Source organism: Stegodyphus dumicola, chromosome 6 (genome assembly GCF_044657685.1).
Source record: "Stegodyphus dumicola isolate Sdum_Otavi_A_Nest chromosome 6, ASM4465768v1".
NCBI classification, from domain to species: domain Eukaryota; kingdom Metazoa; phylum Arthropoda; class Arachnida; order Araneae; family Eresidae; genus Stegodyphus; species Stegodyphus dumicola.
The window spans coordinates 81,952,588-81,969,904 of NC_140773.1; the positions used below are offsets into that span (position 1 = coordinate 81,952,588).

Here is a 17,317-nt window from a genome sequence, read left to right on the forward strand (position 1 = left end):
TGGTGATCTTTTATTTTCTAAATATTGCTGTCAGTTTTGTATTTATTCAGATTTTCCTCGGGATGCTTTCAATTACTTGCTTTTTTAATGTGTTACATGCTGAATGTCTATCTATATACGTATATTATATTATAAAAACTTAAAGACGTGACTTGAAGGCATTTTATGCTTAAAAAACAGTATTTTCTATTTTAATTTGTAATATATATTCATTTTCATATTTTTAGAACATTTTATCGATTTGAAGCTGCTTGGGATAGTTCATTACATAATTCAGCATTGATGAATCGTTCAACCCCTACTGGAGAAAGAATATACATGACACTTTCTGCATATCTTGAGGTACTAATTATTATTAATACAGTTAGTAATTATATATTTCAAACTTGAAATCATATGTATTATATTTTTATTCAAATACAAATTTGAGGATTTCTATTTAGCTTGAAAATTGTGCTCATCCAGCAATAATAACCAAAGATTTGTGTCTGATCATATGTGGCAGAGATGCACGAACTACACCTAGGTGATTATGTTTGTTTTCTTATTTTATCTGCTTATATGCATCATGAAATCTTTGATTTTCTTAAAAATTATGTATGAAAAAGCTTTGTATCTGATTAGTACATATGTAAAACATATTCATGTTTTGATTACATGTTAACATGTTTTATTTATTATCAATTTCTGTTTTAATTATTCTCAGTTTCTGTTTAAGAAAGGTTAACAGATTTTGTTAAATGAAATTTGAAATATGTAATAGCTAGTTAACTATTAGAGTGGATTTATGAAAGCAAATTTTAATGAACTTTTGGAGGGCTTTAAAAAATGGAAATGAGGGAAAATTTTAATATATTCAAGAATTGGTTGCATGCTATATTTTGCCATTGCCTTAGCGGTTTTGTTTTTAATAGCAAGCGTATGAAATTTTCTAATTGAATGAGTGCTACTGGTAAATGTGAGCTTTGTCTGCTAATTAGATTTCTTTTCATTGAAGGTACATTTGCAGCCAAAATTCATCACAAATTAACTAACATTTATAAAAAAATGTACAAGTGTTAGTATGGAAATATTACTAGAAGTTTTAAAAAGAATAAACATGATATTCATAATGAAATAGATTTGAAAAGAATTTTGAGCCCCATCCATTACCTGTAGTTCAGCATATTTTCATTAAAATGGTAAATAATACTAAAAGTGACTCAAAATCACAATGAAGAAAAAATCGCCTTTATAAAAGTAGGAACAGTTGTCATTGTTACTATTATGTCTTTAGTAGATAATTATTTCGCAAAACACTGTATTTAATTATGTGCTACTTTATTATACACAAAACACATCATCACTTGCATACACACATACAACTACAACTATGGCATTCAGTCTCAGTTCCGATATACAATAACTTTGCACGCTTGCAATGCTTGCGCTGCGCCAACTTTAAGTTCGATTACAATTAACACATTGTAGTCGGGACACATAAAATTAAGTTTTTTGGCAACTGTGCATAGAGGGTGGATCACGTAGTAATACGTTTTTTATGAACTGGTAGTAGAATGCGGGAAACGTAGCTAATACGAGTTACTACATGTGTGTATGTTTGTTATGCCGCTTATTTATACATAGTACTATGCAGGTGTAAACATTCCCACAATAGATTAGGTATGGAATGGTATGTTCAGAAATAAAAGTGATAAATGAGCTCATCACAACACATTATACCTGCAAATTTACGAATTTTGAGTCGTTTTATTTTTAGTGAATTTAGGTGGTTATTGGTGTTTAGACGTCTCCTTAGGAAGAATTGCAAACCATTATTGCATTGCAAACCTATATTATTTTCAAAAATCGCAAGTTTTTTAGTGATATTTTGTATTTTTTATAATTATCTTGAGTCGAATTTGTTATCAAACTCTTTCAATAATTGTTTTTCCTGTGGAAGTGGTATAGTTATTTGGTATATATAAATACTCTAAATACTGATAAAATGAGATACAGTGATGACGAAAGTGACCAGGAAATTTGTGCGAGCAATTTGCCAGATTACACTGACTACCAATAAATATTTGGACACCTATGCAATGACAATATCTGCGGTCCTAAGGTACGTCACAGACTCCGCCGGTATATATCGTGTAGGAAACAGCATCGGCTTTAGTCGCATGCAAGATGCCTCGCAGTTTGGAGCTCTCTGATTTTGAGAAAGGTATAATTATTGGGTATCACAAATGTGGCCGATCCTTAAGGGACATATCTAGCGATCTGAAGTACCCCAAATCGACAGTGGCCTATGTGATTAAGAAGTGGAAGGTGAGCGGTGATTGTCAGAATGTGCCCCGAGTCGGCAGACCAGCGAAACTGGGAGATAGAAACCGAGAAGTCGTGCTGCTGGCCCATAAGCCTTTCACACAAAGTCCAACCGTGCTGCTCGGTTAATATGGTGCAAAGCACATCGAAATTGGACCATAGATCAGTGGAAATGGGTTCTTTGGTGTGACGAATCAAGGTTGACCCTTTATCGTTCGAATGGCAGGGTCTGGGTCTGGCGTCTACCTGGAGAACGTCTCCTGCCAGAATGCATTGTGCCAACAGTCAAGTTTGGCAAAGGTGGAATTATGGTCTAGGGGTGTTTCTCCTGGTATGGGCTGGGACCCTTGGTCCCCATTCTTGGTAAGCTCAACTCCGATGCCTACTGCACTATTTTGGATGATAATGTGCTTCCTACGTTGTGGCAGTTTTATGGGTTGGACCCCTGTTACTTTCAGGACGGCAATGCCAGTTGTCATGTTTCGACGTTAACCAAGGCTTGGTGCCTTGGTTAACGTCGAATGCCAATGGAGTTCATCGAATGGACTGGCCTGCCCTGAGTCCAGACCTGAACCCTATCGAGAACCTCTGGGACGAGTTGCATCGCCGAATTCAGGGGTGCTCTACCCGTGCAAAATCGTTGAAGGAACTTCTATGTCTTCTCCAAGCCGAGTGGAAGAAAATACCACTAGCTGTCATACAAAGACTTGTGGAAAGTATGCCCCAGAGGGTCCACGCTGTAATTACCTCTCGTAGAGGCTCTACCAACTATTGATTTTGAATAAAGTTGGTTTTTCTTTTCTATCACAGGTGTCCAAATACTTATTGGTAGTCAGTGTATTTGTGATTTATTGATACGCAGAATGAGAAGGAGAGTGAGGATGAAGAAGTTATTCCACAACCTCAAAGATTTATCCGTCGAACTATTCCATCTGAGTCTGAATCAAGTTCTGACGAACATGAAAAAGAATAAAGATCGACTGATAATCCACCGATCTTAGAGAAGTTTTTAGGTCACCCTGGGATAAATGTTGATACTGTTCCTGAATCGATAACTGATGCATTGAACTTGTTTATTAGAGATGACTTGTTCACATATTTTGTAGAAGAATCAAATAGGTATTATTACCAAAATATGAATAATTTCAAAATAAGTCAAAAAAGTATGAAATGAAAGGATATCGCAATATCGGAAATGAAGAAATTTTCGGGACTAATTATTTTCATGGGGCAAGTTCAAAAAGATAGAAGAGATGAGTACAGTACCACAGATCCTTGCACAGAAATGCCATTCTTTGCAGAAACAATGTCTAGAGATAGATTTTGGCAAATATGGAAGTCTTGGCATTACAACGGCTGATAGAGACAATCTCCATATACAGATGTCTGGCACCATCTGTATATGAATAATTATTATAATAGTGCTGATAACACTTAAGCCCTTTTGCGAAAAAAAATAGGGTATGTGGAACCATCAGAAAAAATAGAAGTTTACTGGAGTGTCTAAAAAAGCAAATCTCAGAAAAAAACAGACAATCTTTTGCCGTAAAGGGGATATTTTACTTCAAATCTGGCAATCGAAGAAAGAAGTGAACCTTATTTCATCTATATATTCGGCGGAAATTAAAGATAGTCACAATACTGACAGAATAACACACCAAAAAATAACTAAACCAAATGCATTGATTGATTTTAACAACTTTATGAAAGGTGTCGACCGTGCAGATCAGTCTTATTATTCAATACTACGAAAGACGACGAAATGGACAAAATAAGTAACAGTGTACATGATAAATTGTGCATTGTTCAATTCCTTTGTTGTCTATAATTCAACAAAAGCAACGAAGTAAAATATAAAATTTTTTTATATGAAGTAACTTTGTGTTGATTCGGTACAAACCGAAGATAACAATCGAGCCAAGACTATCCACTTTCTGGAAAAGGGCGCCTAAACGAGATCTACCAGGAAGATTGTTGATGGATTTGAAAAACCACATTCTAGGAAAAGTTGTTGGAATTAGAAAGAAAAAATTTGTGCGAAGACAATGTTGAGTGTATGCATCTCAAAAAGTGCAAAGGGAAACTTGTTTTATGTGTAAATTTTGTGGCGTACCTCTTTATGGAGGTAAATGTTTTGAGCACTTTCACACTACAAAACATTTTTAGTGGTTCATTATTTACTTCATTAAAAATTATTTGTTTATTTATATTTTGGTAATAAATAATATTAATGAAAATTTATAAATTTTTCCTTTTTTTTTTTTTTTTTTTACTTTCAACTGTATATTCTATATTCATTTATAAAAAAAGTTCCTGTCTTTCATAAAAACGATGAAAAATACATTTTAAGTTGAGGAAATCAGTTTCATTAAAAAATTCAAAGTAATTTTCAGTATATAATGAGTTTATGTAACGACACAATTCGTGAGGATTTTTAAAAAAATCGCCCGCTCCCGTCATAATGCACGGATGCGAAGCGCCCAACAACAATGTGTTAAGTTCTCAATACACCACAGTTATGTAAGTGAATCTTACTTGCTGCATTGTTTATAAATAGAATTATGCTCAGCTGTTATAACGTCTAGTAAAATAACTTACAAAACTGAGAGTCATTTTCAAAGGATTTGATTTTGTGTTCTAATTTTATAATGCACAGGAATCTTGAATTGTACTTTCACAAGGTTTTTAACTATTCTGTAAAAATGTACATTAAAATCGATTACTAAGATTAGTTGTTCCTTTTTTATATCTGTATTGTAGATGTATTCTCAAATGATTACTTTTTACTGTAACATGACGAAAAATTTCAAAGCTTTGATCTTCATGTTTTAATACTGAGTTCTTTGATTATCTTGATAGTCTAATTCAGTAATACAGTGGATCTTTTTAAAATACATTATTATGTATTACACTCATGCATATTTTTAAATATGTTTGTTATGTAAGAACAGTACAGATTATAGCTTTAGTTTGCTTTGAATATATAGACTAAAGAAACCAAAAATAAATATATGATTGAGATTAGTAATTAAAAAAAAAATTAGTTTTTCAAAAATATGTGTGTGGTTTGTAAGTTTTATTGGGAAATGAAATGTATTACAAAAGAAAAAGCGAAGATTTGTATGAAATGTGTGTAATAGATTAAAAGTTGTCAAAGATCTTATAAATCCCATTACCAATAGTACAGTTGTGTTCCTCAACATAAAAATCAATTTTTCTAGTAAATAGCACTGTTAAATGATATAACTGTAATTGACATTTATGATAGCTTCTGACAAATGATTACTTCAACACCAACCTTTTAATTGCTTCTCGTTAATCCAGACCACCAACAGCTTCTCAACATCTAGGAATTTTGGACAGTGCTTGGAAATAACTGTAACCTCTTTTCAAATTTCTTCCTGCTTCTTCAGAATAGTGCAGATTGTCGATGTCGAAATGCCATAATTCTTTGCCAATTCTGTCACTCTTACACCATGCTTATGTTTATGTATGATTTCTTTCTTAACTTCAATGGCCGTGGCTCCTTTATTTTTCTTTCCAGCACTCTCTGAGGCAACAATCTTCTTGGGAGCCATTGTGAAACAATTATTTTCACATAAAATGTAATAAACAGTTGACTCACAAGCAAACAAACATGTAAATCAAAGAACTCTGATAGATCTGATGAGGGAATTCCCCGAGTCAAGCCGGACCGGGAAATGGTGCCACATATACCAACAGGCTGGCTCATTGCTCATAACTCGAGTCAGTGCTCATATTTAGAGACCAATTTTTCACTCATACTTTCCTCCTATCTTGAATTTCTCGTATATTGAAGTGATCGTATCTCAAGGTTCCACTATACTTAAAAATGTAGTGCTTTTTTTTTTTTTTTTTTTTTTTTTTTTTTTTTTTAAAGTTATTTGCAAGTTATTTATAAAATTATCTCTGATTGTATTATGAATTTTATTTTGCATTTTGCTTCTTTATAATGAGTATTTATTTAATATAAATATTGTTTCTTGACTTAAATGTTCCAGTTTTATTCTGCTTATTTATTGTTTAGTTTGTATGTATCTATGTTATGCATTGTATATTGTTCCCCCTTTTTCGACAGGATATCTCCTAATGCTCGTTCACTAAAACATTTATTCTCTGGCGCTTATAAAAATTCTGAGGGTAATCATGTCAGTGGTGTATATGAAGTGCTTATGAAACGAGCAGCTGATTCTGGAAGCCCTGGTAAGTAGTCTTATCATCATCATTTTTATTTAAAGGGGCATAATATCAAAATCAAAAAGGCTTGAGCAGAATGATAAAACTTTATCGATTTCACTTTAAATTGGTTAATGATGTCAAATAGTATTGATTTGTATTTAACCCAAATAATGAACAGGTTTCTAGATACAGTATACTATCTATTATCTGGGCTAATGCCGGGGAAGCAGGTCACTGGTAACTGAAAAAAAAAACAGATAATCTAAGTTAACAATTTTCATGCGTATAATATGCATTTATTTCTTTAAAAAGATCAGTAATTACTTTTTTCTTTTTTGAGAATGTTAAAATATCTGTCGGATTTCACTGCATATTTTTCAAAATACTATTATTTTAGAAACCCCTTTTGTAGAGGAAGTTCAATAGTGTTTCAACAAAAGTCATTGCTGTCTTGGAACTTATGTAATGAATTGTCAGGATCTTCTTTGCTTGAACTTTTAGTATCACTTTCTGCCTCTTCTGTTCATGTGACATTTGAAAGAATATTCACATCACTGAAGTACTGAAAATCCGATTCAGTCAAGCAGCTATTGAGCCGTTTGTCAATTTTTTGCAATTGAAGTTGCATGCCAAAATCTTTTTTAAAAATGAAATAAATGAATATATATATAATTTATTTACTAAAGAAATATTGATTGTATTATCTCCTAAGACTAATTTTAGTAGAATTATCTTAAAAGAGTGAATCCATAGTTAGTAAGTTCAACTCCGAAAATTGTTTTAAAGTAACTTGAATCTAAATTGTTAAAAATGCTTAACGGGAACTTGAATTAAATCATGAATAACAAAATTTCAATTGTAAAAAGAAATAAATTAAAAGCAATTAAAAGCAAGTAATTATTGCCATTGATCGGAAATTAGTTGACTTTTCAAGGGGAACAAACCAACTCCCATTCAATGAACAATAATTAAGAAATAAATACAAAGGTGTTTCGTCCTTTACTCAAGTAACAAGGCGATGCCAAACCGGCAATTCAAGCTAGGCCAAATATTTCCGTGAATTGAAGGGATCAAGAACCAATCCAGAGTACCAAAGAACTCATTCTGATTAAGCATTTTCGCTAATTCAGTTTTGAGTGAAAAGCAATTTCTGCAGTAAAATTGATAAATTACTCGAGTAATGTCCCACAACGCCCTCGTGTTTATGCATTTTAATTCAAAACTATTTGTAAAAATTAAACATTGGAAATTGGCATTATGAAAAAGAACTCAAAGTAATTGAAATAAACATTATAAAATTACGAAATATAAGAAATATAATGCAATCTTTGCAAAAACAAATCAAAAAATAAAAATTTAAATTTAAAATATATAATAAGAAAAGGGAATGTACATGAAGATATAAAAGGCCAGAAAAAGCATTAAGCATACGTTCCTCAAGCATTCCTAGTCACTCCCTCTCCCATAAATTACTTCACACAAGTCTCACTGACTAATATAATTAAAATCTCCCGCTGCCGTTAAAGAATTTCGGAAACACAACCCTTCTGAGTAAGATGTAAAGACAACACTTTGCTCACTTCCCACTAGAAAGAACGTAAGTTAATTAATGCTTTTTCCGGCCTTTTATATCTTCATGTACATTCCCTTTTCTTATTATAAATTTTAAATTTCAATTTTTATTTTTATTTTTGTATTTGTTTTTGCAAAGATTGCATTATATTTCTTATATTTTGTAATTTTATAATGTTTATTTCAATTACTTTGAGTTCTTTTGCATAATGCCAATTTCAAATGTTTAATTTCTACAAATAGTTTTGAATTAAAATGCATAAACACGAGGGTGTCGGGGGACAATTACTTGAGTAATTTATCAATTTTACAGCAGAAATTGCTTTTCACTCAAAATTGAATTAGCGAAAATGCTTAATCAGAATGAGTTCTTTGGTGCTCTGGATTGGTTTTTGATCCCTTCAATTCACGGAAATATTTGGCCTAACTTGAATTGCCGGTTTGGCATCGCCTTGTTACTTGAGTAAAGGACAAAACACTTAATTATTGTTCATTGAATGGGAGTTGGTTTGTTCCCCTTGAAAAGTCAACTAGTTTCCGATCAATGGCAATGATTACTTGCTTTTAATTTATTTCTTTTTACAATTGAAATTTTGTTATTCATGATATAATTCAAGTCCCCGTTAAACATTTTTAACAATTTACATTCAAGTTACTTTAAAACAATTTTCACAATTGAACTTAGTAACTATGGATTAACTCTTTTAAGATAATTCTACTAAAATTAATCTTGGGAGATAATATAATCAATATTTCTTCAGTAAATAAATTATTATGAACTTACTTTGCAGCAATTGCGCAAGTAGTAGAATAACTCGATTTCATACTAAATGAATTTAAGATCATACAACATATATATATATATATATATTTATGCTATGGCAATAACCTCAACTTCTTCACAATTAGATAAGTCTCCAATTTCTACATTACAAAAAAATCTTTTCTCCATTCTCAAATTTGCATGGCACAGCTGTGCACGCAAACCAGATAATCCGCACCGTGATAATCGAGAGTCCACTGTATAGTAAATTATTATTGAATGGTATGGTTACTCTGTCTGTCCCGAATCTTAATCTCTGTCTAATCAACTTAAAAATTGTGAATATTTTTTCTAGACATAAAAATACTGAGTATCTCCATATTACAAGTATTTAGACTGCTTTGCTAAAGTTAGGCCGTTATGCATGCAATGCAAACTCTGAGCTGCAAAGTGTATGCTTTAGTTGCATTGGGTAAAACGCATTGTGGTTATAGTAGAGTGGCATTATCGTAGTATGAAGAAACAATTCTTAAAGTGTTCTTAAAAAAAAAAAAAAGAAAAGCACTTTTAGCCGCCTTTTTTTTTTTTTTTTTTTTATCACTTTGTCCAAATTTACTCAAGATTTAAGTGACTTGTGCTTTTAGAATGATTGTTATCATTCTAAAAGCACTACTAAGTATTCCAAACCAAAATTGATGGGCATGTCATTTTGAAATAATGACTCATTAAGTAAATTCTATTTTAATGCACAAATTTTCAGTATTTTGCAGGGCTTATAGTTTAATCACATCTATTATAGCCATTGCAGCTTCCAGGCGTGTGCTTACTTATTCACAGTTCTAGCAGCACTGATTATAACTTGTTAGATGGCACAGAGGGTAAAGTCACTAACTGCTGTCATGCTGTCACATCCTCCCATCAGTCAGGTTCAAAAATCTTGAGGAGTTCAATCTTTAGATCTGAAACAGCTGAAGGAGCTTGATAATTCTTCCAACTATGCTCACAATGGTTGCAAGTTCTCCCCTCAAATGCCTTTCACTTGTAAGGGGTATGGGAAATGGCATTCCGAGGGTACTTAAGCTATTCAGTGTCTAGGCATATAACTGAATTCCCCTCCAGAGATTACTGGAAACCTAATCCTCCAGTTTTGGGGTTAGGCAAGAGGCTGATGACCTCTTCATGTAAAAAAAATATATTTTTGCTACTTGTAAAGAAGAAAATTTTTGGCTGTCTTACAGGAAACAACCTGAAAAGGATTTTATAGACTATGCAAGTTGGTACATGGAATGTTCACACTTTAGTAAAGGACTATAATTATTGATTGAGCAGTTTTATAAATACTATCTGAACATATTTGCGTACAGGAGAGAACATGGCTTGATGAGGATATAATTGAAAGAATCATTCAGAGCATTAGAGCTGTGAAAAAAGGAAATATATTTTAGGAATGGGATTTTTGTAAGCAAGAGAATCAGACATCTGAGAATTGACTTTGTGGCAAGATCTTCCTGAATTTATAAGCTTCTAATGAGAAGCAGATTCTTTTACTACAACTTGATAAATAATTGTACATGCTGTCACAGAGAATAAGGATGCAGAAGAAAAAGAACAATTCTATGAGGAGCAGTGGACAATTTATAGAATTTTTCCCAAGCATGACATTAAGATTATAATGGGTAACTTGAATGCAAAAAAATTCTTACCAACTAATGGAATGAATAGTCTACATGAGGCCTTAAATAAAAATGGACAGAAATTGATCTACTTTGCTACCAGAATGGTATGGCAATATCCAGTGCATTTTTTTGCCATAAAAAAAATACACTAAGTTACTTGGCAATCCTCTGATAGGGAGATGCAAAACCCGATTGACATATACTTATTGATTCTAGATATGGATCAGATATTATCAATATCAGAATTTATTATTGCGCTGTTTCTGGTTCAAACTACAGATCTTCAGGCCTGATTCAGTACCATCTGAATTTATTAAAAATGAAGGACCAGACACTATAATGAAAACACCATTTAATAGAATTTATAATAAGCAAGGGAATGATACCAAAAGAATGGAGACTTAGTACCATCTGTCTTGTTCATAGAAATGCTCAAATTATCGAGGTATTAGTTTACTCATCACATTTTATGAACTATTTTCTAATATTCTTCACAACAAATTAGCTCTTTATACAAATAATATAATTACTGACTATTAGTGTGGCTTCCATAAAGATGGGTCCACTAGTGAGCAAATCTTCAGAGACAAATAATGGAAAACACCAGAGAATTTGAACTTGACATTATTTATTCATAGATTTTAAAATTGCTTATGATTCAATAAACAGGAAAAAAAAAAAAAAAAAACATATTGATTCTGTCATGAAATTAAACAGCTTGTTAAACTTGTTCCCATTACCTTAACACAGACCAAGTTAATAGATAAGATACAGAATAATTTTTCAGAACCTGTTCATTTTAGAAAGGGTTAACAAGGTGACAAGATGATGCTTTGGCTTGGCTCCTTTTAAATATGGCTCTTCAAAAAGTCTTTAATGACTTAAAAATAAGTGCTTTTCAAAAAGTCTTTAATGACTCAAAATAAGTGCAAGGAGAAATATTTCTAACAAATAAGTTCAAGTCTTTGCATTTGTGGACAATATTGACAACATTGCTAGAACTTAGGAAGCACTTAAATGAGCGTTTCTCTCATTGTTGGCTGAAGCAGCTAAAATCCATCTTAGCATCAGCCAAACAAAAACTAAATATAAGCCATATGCTAAATCAAAATTTAATCATTCTGTCTTAGAAATAGTTAAATATAGATTTGAAATTGAGTGGTTCACATAGCTAGGCTCAATAATTAATATAGAGAACAATATCTCTTCTGAAATTTGTAACAGTTGCTAACCGATGCTTCTTGGTTAAAGAAATGTCTGAAATCAAACCTTTTTGCAAGAACAACTAAACGACAGTTTGCATGTGTTTAATTAGACCTGTTTTGACATATAGAGCTGGATATTGACTGAAGAGGATAAAGAAGTACTTGCAGTCTTTGAGAAAAAGATTTTAAGAAGCATTGTTGGATGTATTCAAACAGATTGCATCTGGAAAAGAAGAACCAGTGCAGAAATCTACAGGATGTATTGTTATCCAGACATTATAAATTTTATCAGCACCCAGAGATTAACATGGGCTGGTCACCTAATCAGAATGCTGAAAATAGAACTACCAAAAAATACTTGTGTACAAATCAGTAGACACTAGAAAAAGAGAGAGTCTAAAACTCAGGTGTCTATACTGTCTCGAGAAAGATTTGTCTAACTTAAAAGTCATTAATAGGAAGACTAAGGCCAAGAGTAGAATAGCCTGGAACAAAAGTTTGAAGACTGTGAGTGCCCATTATATGGTCTCTGAAGAAGAAGAGGCAAGTTCTGGGTTTGACTTTCCTGATCAGCAACTTCTTCAACTTTGGAATGGTGTTCACTGCAGATGGTTATGAATGTGCACCTAAAAGGGTGCTCTTTGGTGGTAGAATGTTGTTATTATCTTGAGAGAAAATAGTCTGGCTATTAGTCGAAAGAAAATACCATTCTGTATTTTCACTTTAGCCAAACAAACAGCTTTGTCTTGACCAGGCAAAAGTTCTATTATTTTCTACAGTGGCCAATGAATATGTCATTTATTTATATATTCTATGAGAATGATGTTGCTGACATGTAACTATTTGACTATGTACTTCTTTAAAACCTGTTCCTTTAATTGCCCTTGTGTATTCATTATGAAATCTGTTCCGTAGGTCAGCTGCCATTCTTTGTCTAAATCTAGCTCTTGAGCTCAGTTCTTTGAAGTCCAAAGTTTTAATATCCGAGTCTTCTAATGATGGCAGGCAGGAACATCACGGTGGTGATAGATCTGTATTATCTTCTGATATGTAGAACAGATCATGAATTAATCACCTGCTCACAGCTGCATAAGACTGTATTCAGCTCTTCATAGTTCAAGTAGGTCAGGCTCAAAACTCATCTTAAAATTTCTTTCACCATTAACACAAGCCTGTCCCACTATCCCCCTCCTCATACTGCAAGAGAAAGATTGAACTTCCATCATATTCCGAGTGGATGCTGCTGCAGATATTGCATTCCAGTTACCTTTGCAACAGCTCTGTTGGTATCTCAGCATTTGTCAGTCATAAATATCTTCGTCCCTACTCGTTTTACCTGATACCTTATAAAATTTTCCCAACTCTTGTGACAACCGTGCGGATGTCATGAAGGAGTACGAGCACACAAATTGCAAAAAAAAAAAAACCTCTAGGACTTATATCCTCTCCGTAACCACAGCTCTGCAGACATGTACATGTATGATTATGTATTCAACTCTGAATATTTGGATAATTAATTGACAGTATTATTAGTGCCTTTGTTTCTTTAGTTATTGTAAAATAGACACAGTTTGCAAATTCTCTAATTTTGCACATGAGTGTATAATAATCAGTACAGTTTCCAAGCATGTGCTTACTTATTCACAGTGAAAATTAAAAAAAAAAAAAAAAAAAAAAAGACTTCTAAAAATACCATTCAAGTGTATGGGAAATTAAAAGAGATTTCTCTGCTGCAATATAGTCTAGTGATGATTTAATTTGCTTCAATTATTTTAAGACTACTTTTATGCTGGAATTTATGGAATTCTTAGTCTATCCTTTTTATGCTCTGTAATTCCTGTTATCTTGCAAAATATTGCACCTAGTGAATATCATTTTAATATCTGTTTTGTGTTAGGAATAATATTTATATATATATTAACATACACGTTATGTTCTGAAATTAATGTACCCTAATTGTATTAAACTAATATGCTATATATATATGTGTAAGATATAGCAAAATACGATAGCTGCGTTAAGAAATAATTGACGACCTCAAAATTAACAATTCTAGATTTTATGTTCTTCCTCTAAATTCATCTGTTCTCACAAATTTGAGATCTATCCGTGTTATATAATGTTGCTTAAGAAAGGTAATGAAAATTAACCAGTAACAGCTTAACCAGTCAACAGAATGAGTACTTTCTGCATAACTACGTCATCTTCCTTTCCTTAACTTCTGCTCTGCCAACACCACTCTGCTTTACCTTAAAATGCCTTATGTCTTTTAAAAAAACAGTGTACAAAGAAATAATTGTATTTCTCTAGGATTGGAAAAATGTCTACTAAGATGATTTTATATGTATTATGTGTTATTATTATGTGTGAAAATAAAGATTGTGACTTCTTCAAATTTCTTTCTGTCAGCGTCATCTTTCCACTCAACCATCAAAAGCTGTTAAAAGTTCGACTGGTGTCTCTGTACTAAAAATATTACATAAATATATATACTAATTAATTTCTAGATGGGTGGTGATAGGAATAAATTCTAAAGATACATTGTTTTAAAATATTTTAGCCCAAATTCTCTCAGAATCTGTATGTAAGTATAAATGAAAAGAATTCCTCTTTGGGGCATAATATAAAATCTGAAATCTTTCAGATTTTTGTTGTTGTGGTGGTGGTGTGCATGTAATCTAAAATAAGCTTAATATTTACTTCAGATTTCATCTCATATAATTTTGCTTGATAGATTTTTAAAAAATATTTTTATAATATATATTATGATTTTTTCCCTATTTAAGGTGTTCAGAGGCGCCAGAGACGAGTCTTAGATACTTCATCTACTTATGTGAGAGGAGAAGAAAACTTGCATGGTTGGAGACCTCGTGGAGATTCTCTAATTTTTGATCACCAGTGGGAATTAGAAAAAATGACTAGATTAGAAGATGTAAGAAAACATTTCGTCTGATATTTAAATTGTTTCATGTTATTGTACACACTAAATTTGTGTCTGCTGACATTTTATGATCGGAAACGCTTTAAATGGTAATAAATTAAATAATTTTTTTCATTTATATGAAATTAATTAAATATTTCATTTTAATTTCATAAGTCATTTATGTAAAACTGAACATTGTAATTTTTTTAATGAATTGAATTTTTAATTTTAATATTATTTAGATTTCTATAATTAATTCAACTACTACATTACTTTGTCAAATGTAACTCATTAATACAAATTATATATAAAGTAAGATGATTTCATGTAAATTTTTAATTTTAAAATAGGTTTTTAATTTTTTGAATCTCTGATGGTTAAAAATTTTTAAATATGTTATATATTAAAAACCCAAAAATTGGATTTTCGATCAATTTATTTTTAGAACAGTAAAGTACAATATCAGGTTTCAGTGTTATACCTTGTAAAATCAGTATATTTCAAGAAACATATATTTCTTCTGAATTGGTTGGATACCATAGACAAGTTTTTTTATATCAAGTCTTATCCAATGTCAAGCATCTTTCAGAGAATAGTCGCAATCCTCTTCATCTGACATAATATCATATTCTGAGGTGTCTGATCCTGAAATTGATGGAAAGTAAACATCTATTTCACTGTTATATTCATAAAAAAAGCACTCACTACAAACAGTAAACGAAAACGGAAGACACAGAATTAAAACAAAAATATGATTTACTCAAACAGAAACAGGAGCAATAACCGTGCAGTCATTAGTCATCACTGTCAGACATATTCGTAAAAAATGTACCTACTAGAAACAGTAAACGGAAGTGGAAGACACAGTATTTAAAAAAAAAAAAAGTATGATTTACTCAAACACAAACACGAGCAAATAATCCCTCAGTCATTACTTTCACCATTTCAGAAACATCCCCTTCTCCAGTTTCCTTTTCCCACTATTGCCGTGTGTAGCTTGCAGATAGCAAGCTGTATACTGGCTGTCATGAATTAATAAGTACACTGCAGGTATGGCGAATGCATGAGTGTGTCCGGAGGACAGGATGCAAAGTGAAAGAGGGTGTGACTACTTTGTCACGTGAGGTAGGCTGGAGAGATGCTGGTCCAAGTTTCAGGAACAGTGTGCATTTTTACAAATGTTCAGTGCATAAACACATCAAAGTGCATTTTTCTCACAATTAGAAAGACTATATACAAAAATAAAATATGTATTTACAAAGTAAAATTACGCAGGGAGTCCAGCAGAAGCAGTCAAAGATATCTTAGTAGAGGTCTTCTGATTGGCTGTTGAGACGTGTATGCGAAAATCATGAAAAATTTGCTATTTACAAAATTACAATTGCAGAGACATAAAAAACATATTTTTCCAGTAAACTAGAAGTTAAAATAAATAAAATAAAATAAATTTGAAACCAATAGGAGCAGTGAGAGATCTACAATAAGCAGTAGAAGACTTGAGTTCATAGTCACGTAAGAGGTCACCCTCCCGTGCCTTGACCCCGATAACCCTCTCCAGTTCCTCCTCCCTTCTCTGAAATCATGGAGGTAGGAAAGGGAGGAGGGGCCAACCCACGCTAAAAGTGAAGCATTGCTTTGAAGCTTGGGTGACCAGATGGGGTGTTCTTTGTTTACATTCAGAAGCTCGCTTGACAAGATACTGATAGTATTTTGACACACGACAGTTCCATTCAAGTCGAAAAAGGGACACTTTCGCATGAAAGAAACATTCATAGTGTGATGGATAATAGCAATTTGTATAGTTTAGTGACATTTACGCAAAAATCACATCTTGGTTATTTTTCGATAACTAACAACAGCGCGATTTTGATTATGAATTTGTTTTATAAAATTATAAGCTGTTGCACTACAAAAATATACATTTTAAGAAAAATGTTATGCTTAAAGAATGAAAAATACCTTACAGTACATTTAAAATTGTATACGTCTTTCGATACCCTTGATAGAGTATTCGCTACTTTTATTTTATTTTCCAAACGTCAAAATTTTTTAAACAAAACAAATTTTTTTCACATCCATATATTATTGTAACATGTACCTTTTAAAATTTTTTTAGAAGAGAGGCTTTACTGCTGCTCATTTTAAACCCATTGTTTTAATTTTATAGATCTGAAAAATAATAACTTTGGGCTTACACGTTTTATAAATATAAAATTTGTAATTAGGCACATAGGTCAGATTAAGTTTTTATTAAATAGAGTAACGCATGCAAGGGCTATCTGCTTAAAGAGAGAGATGCCATCGTGGAGGAATTTTGAAGAAAAACTGACCTTTGAGTGGGTATTAAAAATAATACTTATAATTTTCATTCAAATTATATTCATATATATTTTTTATGTAAAACTTTTGGGTTTATGCTAAATTAGTGTAAATTACTTTACACGAAAAATATAGTGAATGCACAGAAATTAAAGATTTGCACATGCCGGAAATGAAAAATAGGAAATATGTATGGATATTTATGCATGTGCTTGCAAAAAGCCTGCCTTTGACAAAATACTTAAATATTCATTAAATTATTTATAAATGTATTTAAAATGAAGAATTTATTCATTTATAAACAACTGTGAAAGTGCTGTGAAGAAATCTAATTATTAAATGTTTCTAATTT

At 32.0% G+C, this 17,317-nt stretch overlaps 1 protein-coding gene across 13 annotated transcripts in view; it reads left to right on the forward strand.

Annotated features, from left to right (window-relative positions):
* The window catches only part of unc-104 (kinesin family member unc-104), a 248,891-nt gene that overhangs the window by 208,615 nt on the left and 22,959 nt on the right, over positions 1-17,317 (forward strand). For all 13 annotated transcript variants that reach the window (XM_085818584.1, XM_085818589.1, XM_085818586.1 and 10 more), the window contains 4 exons: positions 228-342; positions 444-526; positions 6,407-6,531; positions 14,510-14,655. In XM_085818584.1, the coding sequence (XP_085674710.1) occupies positions 228-342; positions 444-526; positions 6,407-6,531; positions 14,510-14,655 (469 nt within the window). The remainder of the gene's footprint in view (positions 1-227; positions 343-443; positions 527-6,406; positions 6,532-14,509; positions 14,656-17,317) is intronic.